The sequence below is a fragment of the Passer domesticus genome, chromosome 19, assembly GCF_036417665.1.
Source record: "Passer domesticus isolate bPasDom1 chromosome 19, bPasDom1.hap1, whole genome shotgun sequence".
In the NCBI taxonomy this organism is placed as follows: Eukaryota; Metazoa; Chordata; class Aves; order Passeriformes; family Passeridae; genus Passer; species Passer domesticus.
This window is the reverse complement of record NC_087492.1, coordinates 11,363,096-11,381,227: the sequence shown is the minus strand read 5'-3', so window position 1 is coordinate 11,381,227 and position 18,132 is coordinate 11,363,096. Positions and strand designations below refer to the sequence as shown.

Sequence of the window (18,132 nt, the reverse complement as noted above, 5' to 3'; positions counted from 1 at the left end):
CTACAAACATACCTGGCTGCTCTGACATACAGAGAACCAAGAGAAAATGAAAGGAGGAAATTGCAATTCAATTCAGTGCATATGGAGAATAAAGAGCCATCGTTTCATATGCACTGGCTTATCCTTCCCTTTGGTTTATGTTAAAAAATATACAGTATTAGCTGTCCTTTCCTCTGGGGAAATGAGCAGCATAGGTAATGGAAACCAATAAAGAACTGTCATGTGTTACTGCAATCTATCTACATTTAGGTGATTCCTGTTCTGTCCCACATCTGACCAAGGGGGAAAAGCAATTGTTCAAACAAAACCAGGTGACAAATCCTCCCAATCATTTCTTCCCTTCACGTCTTCACAATCAGAACTCTGAGCTGAAAACCACAAAGATATCTCAGCACTGAGCACTTCAACACTCCTGGGAAATGCTTAACATAAGGTAACAAACCCACAAAGGATCCCACATTTCTGAGAGGACATCAGATGAGATCTGGCTGGCTGCTGATTATTAAAAGATACACACAACCCCCCCTGCAGACGAATGTGCCATAGCATAACCCTTCTTATGACAGACCACAGTGGTTACACTCCCATCACCTTCTTTTAGACTTTTAAACTACAAGTGATTCATGTTAGAATGTGCAAAAAGAGGAAAGATGCTGGATTTGTTAGGAGCAAGACCAGGAGAGATTTGCTCTGCCAGGGAGAAGTGCAGTTCATGAGATGGGTTGCAGGTTTTACTTCCCTGCCCATCACAGCCTCTTCCCTGTTAACTGTCCTGACACCTGAGCAAGGGCACTGAGATAATTTTTTACCCCAGATATAAAAATGGGGCCAGAACAAACATGCTCAGGATTTCAATCAGGCAGTCTGGCAGTGTGACCTGAACTGTGACTGTCCAAGGGACACAAATGACACAGCCCTGGCAATTCAAGTTCCAGGAGCCCCTCCACTGACTGCAAATTAAAGGAAAGGGTCAACTTCATTTAGCACAGACTTCTGTCTTCATTTCATGCTCAGAGGATGCACTCGGGCTAGAGCCTTAGCTGATGCAAATCAAGAAAGCTCAGTAGCAATCAGTGTTGGACTGATTTATAACAACTGCAAGTCTAGCCCCTTACAAGGTCAATATTAGCAAAAGAAAGAAGGGAATGTGATGGTACTTAGTGTGGGTTTTAAAGCAAGACACTCCAGAGTGGGGGAAAGAGCATTTTACATGGGAATCTTTCATTGTGCTTTTATGGTGGTGGGAAATAACACATACTAGAATATGAATCTGTAACTAATTAAAGGAACTAATTAAAGAGCTCTTCAAAATGTGCTTTATCTTGAATTCCCTTTTTCCTGCTTCACTGTTTCATTGTTCTTCATGTCCTTAGAAATTTATCCAAGTCCTGTAGGCAGCAATCAGTTAAATAACCCTATGGTGCTTTATTGCTCAGCATATTGCTGGGGCCTTCTGCCTCTCAGTCTCTTACAAATGTGAATTAGTGTTTCTGCACTTGTGAAAATCTGCTTAGGAGTTTTATTACACAGTGATTCCTGCAAAAAGGTGAAATAAAGTATCTGTCACTGCAACTGGTTCTCAATTGTGCTGAAATTAATTATTTCCACCCCTCTCAATTATTTGCCATCTTTACTGAAATCCAGAAAAGTGCACTAGCTGGTCATTATCTAAAGATAAAGAAAGGCTTTAACAACATCTACAGATAGGCATGAATGCCTCCTGCTAGAGGAATCTCTTCCTAACTAGTTCTGATGCTTCAGGTAAGTGGAATCACTTGTCTGATTAGCTGTGGCCTGGAATCTTTTTCTGCTGCTGGGTCCTGAGTAAGCAGTCACATGAAAAAAAACCCTGAAGTTCTTAAATGAGAAGCCCTAGGAAGCCTCATTTGATTGATTTCCTTCACTTGGATGGCAGAGGTAAAACTCTGTGGTGAGGCACAGAGAAATCAGTGGTGATGCACAGTCCTGAGCAGCTGAGCTGCTGTAGTGGCCAGGTCCAGCCTGGATGGCACAGGGAATTTCCTCCTACAGAGAAACCTGCCACAGCCATCCCTGCTCAGGTGTCCAGAACACAATTTACTGAGATGTACATGTGAGAGGAGTTTCTTTGTTTTACAGCACAAGTTCTTGAGATGAGATTGAAGCCAAAGCCCAGCTTACTTTATGTGCATTTTTCCTGGGTATGCAGACTACAGTTTATAGTGATGAGAAATTTGATATTAAAAGAACATGGAAAACACAGAAATTACTACAGCTTGTATTTTGCTTTTATTTTATATTCCAGCTTTTCAATTAAAAAAAAAACCAAAACAAAACAAACAGTGAAACAAAAAAGGCCCAACCACTATAACAGTTCTTTGCTATTTTTTCTTTTGTACTTATTGGCAGTGGCAAAAGTACGAGATCACACTTTAAAAATTGTTCTCCCTCACCTGGAAGCAGATTGGCACCTTTGCCATTGCAGAGATTCTCTTCCTGTTAATAAAAAGGCAATTTCTTTGGGTAACAAAGCCATGGACTTCTGGCAGTAAGCCAGGAAGCTTAAAGAGAAACCTTGAATTCTGCAAACATAATAGACAAGGGACTCAGCTTAAGAAAAGATTTCATCTATCAACTAACAAGAGGCTGGGGTCATGAAGTAGGGTATTCTTTATACTTGAGAGACCAAGCTAAAAGTCTTAAAAATGTGCAAGAAAATGCTGGCTGGAATGTTCTCCCTGTGTAACAGGCTGAGGCTTCCAGGAGGCTTATCATTCCTCCTGACAGTCTGACAGGACTGTGTAATACAGAAGTTTAGCAGTGTGGGCAGGTTAAATTATACTAGGCAGGAGAAATCATTTCAATGTGAATCGAAGCGTTTACTCTTGTCCACTTCCAGCTCCAGCTTGTTATTCTCTGCAGCCCACAGCTTCATGTTTCCAGCAGAAAAGCTTCATTTTGAAGTGGATGTTATACAGAGGTGCTTTGGTTCTAGGACTTGCTGTTTGCTCACAAAACATCCTCAACACACCACTTAAGTGTGACTTGGTTCCTGCTCATCTAGTAATTTTCTATGTATTATTCAATGTATTATTTTTTAATGTATTTAGCTGGTATGGCAAATATTGTGGTAAACAAATTATATATTAAGCAATATGGTTATGGGAAGTTTTGACTAAACCTTAGTGAATTTATGTAGAGAAAATAGTCTTATGAATAAGAATGAACTTCCAGAAAAACGTGCCATTCCCCTGTGAAAAAGGGCAGAGTAAAGAGCATTTTCAGCTTCAGTCCTTTATTCCTACTGGAAAGACACATACCAGTGCTCAGCTCAGCCCCCTCAGCCTCTTTCATGGAGCCACAGAGAGCACTCTGATTTTTCTCCCTGTCCCAGCAGTCCAAAGCATCACCTTTCCTGCTTTTCCAGAGTGATGCAATCCATCCCACAGCCCAGGCCAAATGACACACAGCCACTGTCCCTAAATCTAGAAAGGAAATCAGTCCATATACCACCTGTTTAAAGAAATACCTACAGAAATGCTGCTGGACTCATGTCCCTGGAGCACTGTGGCCATTTTGAGCTGTGAAGCACCAGCTGGAACTAGAGGGTCTTTGAGGTCCTTTCCATCCAAACCATTCTATTTTCCTCAGTGTCTGCAAAGTAGGGTGACCCCTATACCAAATGGAATTCATTTATTGTGTCATTAGCACTTTAGAATAAGTGGACACTAATTATTGGTAAATTACAATAAATTTATACTGAATTACATGCAGCATCTGCATTAGTAGCCAATGAGTCCATTCTGATTAATGTGACCACAGGAAGTAGCAGGGAGTGTGTAATGATTTGCTACAGCAGCTCACTGAAAGCTCTTTAGTCAGGTTTCCCATTAACAAAAACAAGCATTAAATTACTTAAAGACAATCATTAATTTAAATAAGTATTTTGTAACCATACATATAAATCAGGCACAGAAAAGAAACATAGAAAGTGCCTCAGTTGTCACATCAGCCAAAACCCCAGGAATGCACAGTGCCAAGTGGTCACCCCTCATTTTCCTGCCCCAGGACCCCCAGAAATCACATTCTGGGCCAAGAATCACAGATTCAGGCATCTCTCAGTGGATTTTAAGGGGGTGAATCCTACAAGGCAGCAGTCCTGCAGAGGCTGGGCAGGGCAGGAGCTCCTGCAGCCCAGCAGCCCTGGGAGATGCTCTGTGAGCAAACCTGCCAGGTCCCACAGGGACCTTCTGCCCCAGGGGACTCTGCCTGGGATGAGGGCGAGCAGCATCAGAGGATCCTGGAGATCTCTGCTCCCAGGGAGCACTGCTGGGCTCCAGAATGCCCTGGAGAACACCCTGACCCCACACCTCCTGTCCCTTGGCACTCAGGGGCAGCCTTGGTGCAAAAGCAAAACACAAATCACCATCAGCAGCCACCTAACTAAGAAATAAAACAAACCGAAAGCAGGAATAAAACAAAGCAAAACTCTGAGTACTTGGCATGGGATCAGGGAGATCTATATTTCCTGACATGAATGATTTATTTATTCATGGGGAGGAGGGTGGAGCAAGATGATCTTTAATGTCCCTTCCAATCCAAACCATTCCCTATTCAAAGTTTGCATTTACTTATATTTAATTTCTCCTCACTGTCATACAATATCATTAATTTATATCAAAAGATTTGGGAGTAAGGATGGCTCTGTCTGTCTGCACTGTGCCTAGGTCCAAAGGAACCCAGCGTGGATGGGGTTTCTGAGGGTTGAGGCAAGAAACAGCAGTACAAAAATAGTAGAATATTGGATTTCAGGCTTCTGTTGCCAAATGTCTCCTGTCTTGAACCTTATATTTGCACTGAAATGGAGCCACAGACAAAGACCATGCAAGGAATAAGGTGAGAGCTGATCTTGCTCTAGGACCAGGAGAGAGAGACAGAAGCTCCTTCGTGATCCTGCACAAGTCTGGTGGAGCTGCTCTTCCACTGCATTTCTGATGACACACTAACATCATAACTACCATCTTCCAGCATGTTTGGATCTTCCTGGGAGTACAAAATGCTGTGGATTTCTGCTATATTCAAAACAACTCCCCATCCTTTTGGTGCCCCCTAACACCAACCCCACCCACCAGCCCTCCTGCCCCACTGTGGGCACTGGCACCATCACCAAAGTGACCCTGGGAGTGTAACCAAGAGCAGGGACTGCATTGCACGGGGCTGGAAGGGTTTATTTCTAAAAATAATAATTTATTTTATATAAAAAAATATAATATAAATAAATACATAAATAAAATTTATAATGAATATGTATTAAAATAAATAGAATTAATAAATAAATATAATTTATTTAAAATAAATGATAACTTAATTTCTAATATTATAATTTATAATTTATTATATAATTTAATTTGAATTTATTTATATAAATATCTCTATAAATAAATTTTATATAATTAGATATCTGTGTAATATTTATATTCCACCTCTTCAGCTCCAGGCAGTGGAGGGGCTGTAAGGGTTTTGCACGGGGTTCTCAGCTCCCACCAGCAGGTGAACTGGGAAGCAGGATTCAGGAGTCTGAGGGGATGAACTCCCCTCACTGTGACTGAGGCTGCAGCCACGAGGCTGCCTGAACCAGACACCACGAAGGAAGAAGGAACACACTGAGCTCATACCAATGCCTGAGGCAAACCCCGTTCCTGGGAGTTGAAATGCTGGTGTGGCCAGGAACAAAGCAGGGCACAGGAGGAGAAACTCACGGGCACTGGGAGGCTGGGTGGCTCCCAGGGCTGCCACCAGAGTGTCCCCCAGGGCACCTCAGTGGGGCTGAGCCTGGCCTGTCCCACCTCCCATCCCTCTGCTCTGCTCACTCTGACACCTCTCCTCATCTCCTCTCCTCATCATGATTTTGCAGAACCAACCAACCAACCAAAAATCTCTAATTTTCTTTTTTTTTTTTTCAATTTTTCCTACTTTAACAGGAATCCGCAGCAGTGTCCTGGCATCACATAAAAATGCCATCAGAAACCAAGTTTTCTAAATGAGGTTACCTGTAAACATTTGGCATGCACAGTCCAAAATTCACCTCCATCCTCCTTCCCAGTCTCTGGCTGACAATTTGTGCTCCATGGGCAGCTCAGAGCCAATAAAGCAGCCATCTATCAGCCCCTGAAACAAACTGTACCTCCCATGCGTTGGCAGAAGTTCACAGTTTGAAAATGTTTCATGTCTTACCCGTTCCTAGAACAGCCCCTTTCTCTGAGATTATTATAGACTATCACTCATTCTTCAGTTTGTCTAGGATCTGCTAAATGTTTCTCTATAAATTCATCACTTGCACATTCACAGCCATGCATTAACTGCTCAGTTTTTCCCTGAAAGTAAGGAATTTGATATGATACATAAGTCACCATAAACTCCACAGGATTAAGTGAGTTATTGCATCTTACAGGACAACTGGTTCCTAAAAATGATACCCTGGAAAATGACATTATCGCTCAGTGATTTGGTTCAATCTGATTGCTACAGTTAATGTAATAATGTAACTCAATTAGGATGCTTTTGTTATGAATGAACAACCTTGTTTAATATTGTCTGCCTGTCCAGAGTCAGCTGAAATAGGATGTTGAGGCAGCCTGCAAAGCCCAGAAATTCAGTGGTGCATTTTCAGGAGAGAGATCAGCACGAATTAGAAAGCCCAGGCAATTTTTAAAGACAAAAAGGTCTTTTTGGTGTTTCCTACTAAAAGAGAATTACAAACCAGGCATCTTTGTAATGCCTGCCAGTGACTCCAGACTTTTCAGAGGTCACAAAAAGGCTTGCAGGAGTCAGTGTACACTCATTTCCAAAGCAAAGCACATCCCAGCTCCCCAGTAGCTCCCAGTGTGCAGACCAGTAGCCACATCAGAGTGTGCCCACACTGGGAGCCTGGGAGAACCTGCCAGCTGCCAGATAAACTTGTTTGGAGCTTTTCCTGTTTTCCTGTGTGGTGCCTTCTGAGATGCTTCCAGCACATTCATGGAGTTCCCCACCAACAGCAGCCAGGGTCAGGGTCTGCTTTCCCAGAAACTCCCACTCCCTGACTCAGAACATCTCCTTCCAACAAAGAACCCAGGCATCCCCTGGAGGCTGACAGAGCAGGCAGAGGCTTTGGGACAAGGGGTTTCCTTGGCTGGCAAAGCCCTGAGGGAGGAGGGAGGGAGAGGTTTTGCCAAACCTGCCCTGGGTTAAGAGGAAGATGAAAGCCCAGAATGATCTTCACTCTGCTGGTACCTGCAGGCCCAGCTCTAATTCAAACCACGTGTTATTCTCCTCACTTCTGCCCTGTTTGGGGAATTTGTGGAATCCAAGGGACATGGTAGCTGTGTTATACCACTTCCAGGTCCACAATGCCCTCCCTGAGCCACACTGAGAGAAGTATTTAGAGAACCAGCACGGTCCTTGCTGGAATCCTTCTCAATTCTTCTCTGCATGCATTTAATTTCCTGTCTCCTTGTTTTCAGCCTGTCCTTGGATATGTTTGTGAGAAACCTGAGACGGTTACATGTGTTGTGGCCTCCAAGACTATTAAAACCATTAAATAACTGCCATAACTTTGTTCTGTATGTATTTTTTTTTCTTGTCTTTCTAAAGAAACCTCCAAAGAAATGTCTCACCTTCTCAGCTCGCAATCCCAAGCCTTTTCCTTTTCAAGGAAAAGTGAGAACAGACATTCAGGAATGGGGAGCATGCCTCATACATGATTATAAAACCTGATTTGTAATGAAAAACAGATGTTATTCAAGAGCATAAAGTGTATATGAATATTATGCTTGAATAACATATAATCCTTAAAGAACACTTTGTATAACCTAGATATGTTTGGCCATGGCCAACCTCCAAGATCCACAGACTGGATTTCTGTCTGTCTCCACACACACAGATCACATGTGCCCACTCATCAATACCAGTAACACACCTCCAAAGCTCAGATCTAACCAACAGCAGCTCCATGGGGGTGTGGTGACCACAAGAATTGCACCTTTCAGGACACAGATTTCCTTTCAGGACATCTCATCTTACTTTTGTGTGTATTGTGTACAGACACTTGTGCAAAATAACAGACAAAACTTCTCAATATACTAAGAGATCAGTTCAAACATTCTAAATTAAGTTTTAATTCTCATCTTTCAGGACAGAGAGAGCATGTGGGCACATGCACTGTGTGCACACAGAGACACACATCATTCCTGAGTTGAAATCACAACTTGCTACGTGCAAGATCAGAAAACCACTCTGTGATTTCACTCACTCTGTGCCAGTGGCACCTGAAAGTGAAATCTTGCCTGGCATTCCCACGTACACCCTTCATGGAACCACTTTGATAAAAGTTTTGCTACACATAAAAAAGAGATGTAAAACTATAAAGTGAACAAGCAAAACTATCTATCATTTGGAATGTCTTTCTTACTGTGATCTAAGCTGCTGGGAAGGCTTTAGGAATTTGCATGTTATCCTTAGAGATGTCTGAAAGTGTCTCTTCTGTTTCTTGTACAGCACTGAGCACATCAGCAGCTTTAATCTTTAATCTCCTCTTCTCTCCTCCCCTACAGAGAATCAAATCCTACAATCCAGGCACAGGTAAAACTCTTGGGCATATAATAAAGTTTGGCTCTGAGTGTTGCAATTAGAATGGGAATATTTATTGCCAGGAATGTGTTATACCAAAAAAACCTGCAAATCAGTATCACATCTTGAAACTTGGGATCACAGAAAGAGAATGGTTTGGGCTGGAAGTGGCCTTAAAGCTCATCCCATTTCCCTCCATGCCATGGCAGGGACACCTTCCACTATCCCAGGGTGCTCAAACCCTGTCCAACCTGGCCTGGGACACTTCAGAAAAGGTGGCGTGCACCTGGGATGGCAGGGTTGCACAGGGAAAGGTGGGGACTCAGGGCACTCTGGAGCTGGAATGGGATGATCTTTAAGGTCCCTTCCAGCACAAACCATTCCATGACTCTGTGAGCCCAGACAATCTTCCCCCAATGAGCCCACAAGCCGCCCACCCCTCTTCTCATCTAACAATGAATACAAATGCAATTAAACACTTCAAAAGAGAAAACAAAAAAGCTAAACAAACAAAACTGGGGTTTTTCCATTCTTCCTCCATCTGCTAATTCACAGAGCAACAGAATGAGGACAGAGGAGACCAACTTGGAGGATTTCAAACACACACAGTCCCTGCTTACCTTACAGAAGCACCCTGTATAACTATGTACCTTTTGCCTGAAATTATTATAGATATTAGTGCTGCTGTAGGGAGGAGAGCTTGTGGGCAGCGCAGACGTGTGTTGTAGATATTTATAAAACCACCAGGAGGCTGCAATAAAATTATCATGGGGTATATATTATGCTTTTTCAAGAAGCATTTAAAACCACTACTATGTTCAATTTAACCTCTCCCCCAAGTTTCCTCAGCACACATTTCTCTGTATAGCTATACCTCTAATTTGTAATGTCAATATATACAAACAGACACATTGCAAATAATGTACATCTATATAAACAGATATGTTCAATGAAAGCAATGTCTATGATTTTCATAGCAGGCATCTGTATACATGAAAACACATGCTGCAAAATAATACACATGCAGATAAGCTATGGCTGCTATTCTGAAGTCCTGTTTGAGTACAGTAATTGCTTATATGAAAATGATAAAAAATTAAAATACTGGGCACAGGTGTGTGCTCCTACAGGTGTAAATATAACTCTGCACATATGCACAGAGCAGAAAATCGAGTGCAGCATGAGCATACACTCATGACATCAGCATTTGCTGCATTTGCATATTCCACACTGGTTATGTATCATGCTCCATGCCTGTTACACATTTAACACATACCATTCCATAGCCCTGGATGCTTTTTGCTATCAGTTTGAATCTTCGTACAATGGTTTTATTTTTATCCCCACAAGACAGCCTGCAAATGACACTTTTTAAGCCCTGGTGGCTGAGCAGTGTCTCAAGACACTGATGTGACAGTGCTGGGGCACCAGCACGCCAGGGACCCTCGGAGGGGCATCTGTGCCAACCTGCCCTCCCCTGCTCCAGCCCTGCATTGTTTACTCACTGCCAGGAGCTGGGCTCGAGCCCTGGGGAGAGCAAAACCTGTTTGGGCCATTGACATTGAGTATCCTTGGTGCAGGAGTCAGGACCTCCGAGGTATCCGTCACTGCGGCTGCCTGCAGGCAGGCTGGAGCCAAGCAACTTGCCTGAGCAGCTAGTAAAATTTTAATGCACTCTGTAGTGTGGTCATGTCATACTCAGTTATGGCAAATAATCCCAGATGCCTGCAGAGGTAAAATGGAGCTGTAATGTGCTTGCCTCCTAACCCGAGCTGACAGCAATGATGTACGACTACCATTAGCGGAAAATATCACTTCAACTAACCCATGATCCAGCTCCGCTAAGGGTCACATTATCCATGAGGAACAAATTACACTCCCAAAGTAAATACAAATTTTCTACACGAAATGGGTACCAAAAAAAAAAAAAAAAGGAAGGGGAGCGGGGCCGGGGGAGGGCAGGAGCCACGTTCCCTGAGCCGAGTGACAGCGGTGACAAAGGACGGGACCGGCCCGGAGCATCCCCACTGCCACCGCCGCATCCTTCACAGCAAACACTGGGCTCGGCTTATTGCCACTCTGACTGCGGGGGCCCTCTGTGTGGCACGGCAAATGAATAAAAAGGAGCCTTATCTTCCCTCCTAATGGGCCTTAAACAGCAAGAAATGCTTCCCGACTGCCGGAGCCCGGCTGGGTGATCTTTCACCCCTGGGGCAAGTTGAAGGTGCTGCGTTTTCCAGAGTTAAAAAGACAACACCTGTACAAATATGCAGGGTAAATCGCCCTTGTGGGAAACATCCCAGCTCTGCAGAAATAATTTTTTGGAATAATACTGAGGAATGATTTCTCTAATCCTACCCTTAGCCAAAATAAATATATGCCAAACAGTAAGACAGCGGTATCCCACGACCCGAAGTAATTGATTGAAATTGGGTTCTCAGCCACTGTTTCCCCTCGTTTGCCAAACGTGGTGGTTGGTAGCCACCATCCGAGGGGTTTTCAGCTCCCTCGTGTGAGCAATGCCCTTCCTGGAGCACAGAGGGGCTGAGTGGCCTGGCAGCCCCTCAGCCTTTCTGTGGCAGCCCAAGCTGTGCCCCAGCACCCGAGAGATCTGACCTGGGCAGGGCAGGATCCCTCCACAGCCCCCAGAGCTCCCACCCCGAGCCAGTTCCCTTCAGGATCCTCAGGGCCTCCGACCCACAGGAACCCCCCGTGCTTCCTCGCTGTTCCCCAACTGGGAGACACATCAATGTCTCACACAACCCAAGGCCACACACCAATTTCTTTCTTCTTCTTACTAGGCTGGAGTTGACACACTTTACATTTTGAAGTTTTAGCTACAAACCACCCCCAATCTTCCTGTACCTGCGCTTATGGTTGAGAAGTGTGAGGAACAGGATGAAAAAAAGCCCAACTCTGATGGTCGGCCCTTCTTTGAACAACTCAATAAATGAGTTCCCTTTATGGCTAAAGTTTTTCAGGCTAGGAAAATTGTAATTTATTATTTATACTCCAGCAGTGCATAAACACCAAAGGGAAACCCTGGCAGAGTTTTAAACTGTAAGAAGAGTGGAGATATTAGTGTAGCACTGCAGGGTGGTATAAATGTAGCTGGCTCCCAGCTGTCCCTGTGCCACAGCCCTGGCACCATCCAGGGGGATGTTTTCCCCTTTAAGTGCTACCCAAACTCTTCCTTCCCTCATTCCTCCCAGGGGTGAGGAAAAAATATCCCACATACAGTTTTGTTTCCAAGCACCCTACTAGAAAAATCCCAAACTGATGCAACTGCTCCCATGAGAGTGGATTGCACCTGTTTAAAAATGTAACATATATTACATTTGTATATAAGATGGCATAAAGCAATTTCACCACCATTTAATCCATTTATGACAAAGCTTTTGCAGAATGGAGAGAGCACAGCCCTGTGCAAAGCTGCTGCCTTCTTTGGCCTTGTTCTCCAGCACAGTCAGTGGTGGGGGCTGTTCTGGGTTCTTCCTGCTCCCCTGGAAAGGACAATTTGCTGTGTCCTACACATGCTTTGGGGTGAGGAGGACAGGGAGCAGCTCTGCCCCAGCTGAGCAGGATGTTCTGTGCTCTCAGCAGAGACATTCCAGGTCTGCAGGGCAGGAGGCAATGGCTCCTGAAGTTCATGACCAACAAACTCTGCATTTATCCAGAGCTGTGCCATGGTTTTAGCAGGCCCTTCCCAGGTCCCTCTCTGGTTTATCAGAGCATTTATTACTACCTAAATCAGCCGAGTTTGCAAAGTTGGGAAGAGCTACATACACACACAAACATATAAACCCTTTATGTGGTTATTTAACCACTGAAATGCAGCCGGTGCAATAAACTAGGAGACACACATCTGCCAAAATGCTACTCCAAAATGTCTCTCCAAAGTCCACACACAAAAAAATTGGCCAAAAGTGTTGCAGAAACACACAGAGAGTGCAGGTGTGAATGCTTTGGTGCAGAATAGCCATCCCCATCCCTTTTACCTGGGCATAGCAGAGTCATTTATGGTATTTCCCATGCCATTTTTTGGTTTGTACCTGATTTAAAGCAATCAGATGTGTCATCATTATCATTAAAAATAATCTGATACAAGAAAGATCATTCTTCAGCTCTCTCAATGCTTCTAACAGCACAGTACTTTTCTCTTCAAAGAAGAAAATTTTCTTTCAAAGAGAAAAATAATGAAGCAACAGAGTCCCACCAGCACAGGCTCTTTGGCAGGCACAACACCCACTCATCCTAATCCCAGTCCCTCCCCTGGGTACTCTCCCCTTCTGAACAGAGGCCAATCCCTGGCAAATTCAGGCACTGGTTTGGCTCTGTCTCTCCCCATCCTGCACCAGGGGCACCAAAGCTGAGCCCAGCCCAGCAGGGACACCTGGGCTGCAGCCAGGAGCAGCCAGGCACTGCTGGGCCTGGAGACCTTGTTCAGAGGCATTCAAGAGCCTCCCAAACTGATCGGGTGCTCCTGAGATAAACACAGGACTAAGGCATCAATAGTGATGGTTTTTTAGGCTGCAAACCCTATCAAAGTACAGCTCCAGCCAGAAGCAGCCCTGCTCTGTGTGCACTGCAAAGCAGCTTCCCTGATCAATGAAGTATTTCCTTAAGAAGTGAAAAATCACTGAAGTGCCTCAGATTGAGGCTTTAATTTTAAAATTAAACAGAGCAGTGAGAGGAGATGGTAGAGATGGAGAATGAAACAGGACCTCATTTCTAACCTCATCTTTAGCACTTGACTTTCTTATCAGAGCTCTTTGTATGTCTTTTCCAAACAAATTTTCCTTTGATTTCAGAAGACAAATTTGTGTTTGCCCTTATGTTTTTAATATTGTATTAATCACCATGGGTATAATTTATAAGATTGTATCAAGATATCAAAAGCTAATACAGTTGCACTTAAATTTGTCAGCTGTGCAATAGCTTGCCCTAATTTTAGATTATCAGCTCTGGAGACCTGCTCAAAGAGTAAGACTGACAGACTTTTTAATGGAGAAAATCTCAGTTCCCCTGGGATCCAGACTTTTTTCTGATTCAGTAAGAAATCCCAGTGGCATTTGCTGAAAGGATCCCAGGATGGAAAATGACATCTCTCTAAGAATTAGTGCTTCTCACTCTGATGCAAGTCTTCCAAATATACTCTCCCTCCACAGGCATGCCTGCTACCTCTTCAGACTTTCCAGCAACAGGAGGGTGAAATGTCTACTTTGAGTGCTCCAGTCCAGTCCTGTGTGACAAACTGAAGGAGCATGAATCTATATAAATAGACAAATTATCCACCCAAAATATGTCATTTAAAATTGAGATGCTGACACAGCCTCAGCTATAGCACCGCTAAGCAGGGGCTGCATCATTGTTTCAATTAAATATCCTTGTTTCTTCTTCAGGAGAAACCTCCGGAGAAACCTCTCATTTGAGGGCAGACACAGATAGAAAGTGGCTCCCAATTAAAGGCTGGATTGGAGGCACAGCCATCACCTAGCAGAGATCAGATATCAGCTGTGATTTACAGCCAGATAGGCAGGGATCCAAGTCAGGGAGAAGGACCAGGCTGAGGCACCGCCTTTGCCCCTGCCACCCCTCAGCATCAGCTGCTCCTCAAGCTCCTGCTCCTGCTCCTTCCTTCATTCTGCTGCTCCCAGTGGCCCATCCAGGCCAGCCTCAGCCAGCTCATCCTTCAGCCCCTCCATCTGTCACACACCTTTCCTGACACTTTCATTCAAAGGCCCTGGATTCTTCCTGGATTCCAGGTTTTACTTATTCTTGCAGAAATGTGTACCTGTATGCATTATTTCTACCTCTTGTGGATCTCCTGTGGAGGATCACCGGGGGTTTGCCCTCAAAAATCCTAAATGAAGCAAAAGTGCTTCCTTTGCATTTTCTGAAGAGTGAGTACAGAATTGCTCTGCAGCAATTTACCCTGCATTCTGTACACAACAGGGCATCACAATCTGCAAGAGACAGCCCTAAGGAAAAGCAGATCTCCTCTTCCCAGGAACATTTCAGGCCAAGCTGTGTCTGGTGGGAGGGGCACAACTCCACAACCCTCAGGACATACCTAGCAAGGTCCAACCAAGAGCAATTTGTCAATTCACTGCAAGAACAGCTCCACAGCTGGAGGCCAATATCATCATGATATAAGGCATTTGGGTAAAGGATCTTCAAACCTCTAATCCTGCTGAGCACCCCCAGCTCCCCTGGCTATTAATGAAAACTGAGGATGTTGGGCACCACTGATGAAATGCTCCCTTGGACAGGATCCACCATCCTCGCTTCTCCCAGTGCAGTTTGCTCACAGGAACTTTTTGTCCTAAAAATGTTATTTCATTTAAAACAGGAATTCAAAAATCTTCTGGGTCCTATTGAAAGAGATCTAAAAGATCCTGCCTGTCTGAAGAAAAGAAGTTTCTACTTGTCAGTTAAATAAAGGAATAACGCACAGCCTCCTTTATAGTGTGTACTTTACCTGTCATCCAACAGCCCATTATCACGTCACGGCAGAGTGCACTTTCCTGCAGGTCACTTTGTTTAAAATGACATGGATAATGCACATGTCAGCGAGCTGACAGTCCCCACCGTCCTTCAGAGATAAAACCCAGCCACCAGCCTGTTCTTATCTGGGGTACATGCCTTGTTCTATCATCTAAGTCAGGCAGAACATGATTTCTCCAGAGAGCACTTTTTTCATTTCCTGATTTTAAGAAAATCAAATAAGCACCATTTGTCTTCATCTGAATATGCTTGACCTGCTCAAATGATGATGTCTCGCATTTTATAACAGGCTACATATGCTGAATTCAAATTAACAGCAGAACAAGGCCTTTAGATCTTTGCCTGGGCTGCCAGCACAGCCTGAATAAATATGCCAGGGTGAGCAGTCATCTCTCAGAGCTGGGCCTGAGCTGTAGAGCTCAAAGATGGGTCTGGTTCTGACATTTGAAAAGCACTCGATTTTTAGGGATATTTAAGCCTGCACTTAATCTCATTTCATTAAGGGAAAAAGAAAATATGGATCACAGAGATGGAATACACATCTGGATTTTAAATCCTGCCCACACAAGTACTGGGATATTCTATGTGAGGTCTTGATTGTCTCTTGTATTGTGTTGTGGAAACCATCCTGAACCAGCACCTCCCCTCCATCCCCAAAATCTGCCTCTGCCTTTTTATACAGGAGTGCTGCAAGAGAAAAAAATCAGTGAAACAGGCAAAGGTTCAGCTCCATAAATGCTGCAGTGACAGGAAATTACACTTTTAGTTCTGGGTGCCATAAACATAGAAGCTGAAATTCAGTTTATCATCTTCCTCTGCATAAGGAACATCCTGAAAATGAATAATCACTTCACAGGATGGAATGTAATGGTAATGCATTAAAAATTCATATTGAAAAGTGCAGGTTAATATTCTGTGCAAAAACCCAACAAAACCTCCCCTTTCTGTTGTCACACTGATTAACTCCAGTGATTAGTTCCCTTATGCAAGGAAAATCATTGCATTTCAAAGTAAACAGCAGTTCTTTAACATAGTTAGCAAATTATTAAGAAACATGAGGAAAAAATCCTCTACTTAGGAAAAGAGCTGAAGGGCAAAGCTTTGGAAGTTATATACAGAATGGTTTGAAAATTTCCTTGGCTTCCTGTTACAAAAACCCTGTAGAAAACTGATTAAATTCATGGAAAGAGATTTTTGTACTCATTGTTTCCCTCTGGATTTTACAGCATATTTGCACTTGGCTGTTGGGTGAGCTGCACACCAGCCTGGTCATCTCTCCTCTGCTTGGCCTGCCTTGGAACTGGTTAACAGAACCACTCATGAAACTCTAACCAGTTCAACATTATTATAGGAACAATATTTTCTGACATTATTTTACCCTTCCCTGACTTCCATCCCCCAATTTATCCAGGGAAAGAGGAGGCAAAAGTGGTTACATTATCAAAACATCCCTTAAGGCTCAACATGCAAATAAAAATCACAAAATCCAACCTGGAAATAAAAAAATTAGACCAGTTTTTTTTCTGTGATAATTATTTCAGTTTTTCCAAAGAAAGAAGGTTAGTCTGTTCACAACATAAAATAATGGATGAAAATATTCACCAGTATGGATACCAGTTCTTAATTACTATTACTCTTCTAAACAATAGGCAGCATCAGAGACCACTGACTGACTCTTTTAGCATTCATGTTTTCCCCTTTCCCACTTAGAAACCCAAAATCATGGAGACAGTGCTCAGCAAGTTGTGTTACTTGACTTAATGTACAGTTTCCAAATGTTATTTCTAAAAAATAGATATATCAACCATAACACTTCAGTTGGAATTTTCAGGCCCTTGCCTGCAGAGAAGCACAACAGGCACTAACAGTGGTTAAATAACTGTTAAGAAGTGCAAATGTGAGGGTTACCAACAGACTCAGCTGCTGCTACAACCTCCAAGGGGAAGTGTAGCCATGGAAAGGGTTGGAAGTGAGACTGGTGCTCACAAACAACCCACACAGACCATGGCATCAATATGCTTAAAGATGAACTGTGTGGCCTCCAAAATATTCATTAGAATTCTCTTTCCTTGGAGGTCTATTCCAAAAATAAATTAGAGACAGAAATTTTCTTTGTATAGAGATGCTTTAGCTTAGACCAAGAAGAAACTTTGAATAAGTAATAAATTAACAGGAATAAGGGAATCCAATAAATGACTTTTGCTTTCATACTGATTTTCTTTCTTACCTTTTCTTCTTGATCACTGTCGCTGTCACACTGAAACACAAAAACAGAAAAAGCACAGGTAAGAGAAGCTTGCTACAGCAATAAAAAAGATAAATATTTCTGTGAACAAGATGGGTGATACATTCACAAATGCTGGGTATCACATTTGGCACCTTTAGGAAACAAGGTCAGTTACTGTATGGGAGGAAATTCCCCCACTGCTGCTGCAGAGGACACATTTCTGTGTTTGAGTGTTGCAAAACCTGCCCTGCACACACCAAAAGCCATTTGCAAAGCCCTCTGCCAGTTCAGCCCAGGGACACAGGAGCTGGTGGTGCAGGGGCACGTCCAGACTCCAAAACTGGGTCAGGGAAGAAGAAGAACAGCCTTAGAGGGTTGGTGTGTTTCCTTTGGATGAGCAGTGCTCCTCACGCTGGCTGCAGTGCAGCAGGGGCTCCGTGGGGATGCTCAGGTGTGCCCAGCACACAGAGCAGCATTTGCAAGGCTGCTGTTCTCCAGGAGCACAGGGAAGGTCACCCTGTGCCTTTGCTTATGGCTGCTGAAGTGAAGATTCCAGAGATCACAGGGAAGCTGGAACATTCCACAGCCACTGGTTCCCCCAGGTTCTCTAGGAGTAGCCCAGACATCACAATTTTACAAAATGCTGAGTGGTAACTCTAGAGAGTCTTGATATTAACCCAGTGCCATTGCTCAATTCTTAAATATTGTAGGAATAGAGCAGGACGAGACACTCAGTGTTTCTGAAAGACAAGCATCAGAACCCAAACCATGTTTGCATTTGCTGGAAGTACAAAAGCTGTGTTGGAAACAGG

At 43.6% G+C, this 18,132-nt stretch overlaps 1 protein-coding gene across 9 annotated transcripts in view; it reads right to left on the bottom strand.

Annotated features, from left to right (window-relative positions):
• The window catches only part of AUTS2 (activator of transcription and developmental regulator AUTS2), a 778,310-nt gene that overhangs the window by 223,851 nt on the left and 536,327 nt on the right, over window positions 1-18,132 (bottom strand). For all 9 annotated transcript variants that reach the window (XM_064394839.1, XM_064394833.1, XM_064394832.1 and 6 more), the window contains one exon: window positions 17,321-17,350. In XM_064394839.1, coding sequence (XP_064250909.1) covers window positions 17,321-17,350 — 30 coding nt within the window. The remainder of the gene's footprint in view (window positions 1-17,320; window positions 17,351-18,132) is intronic.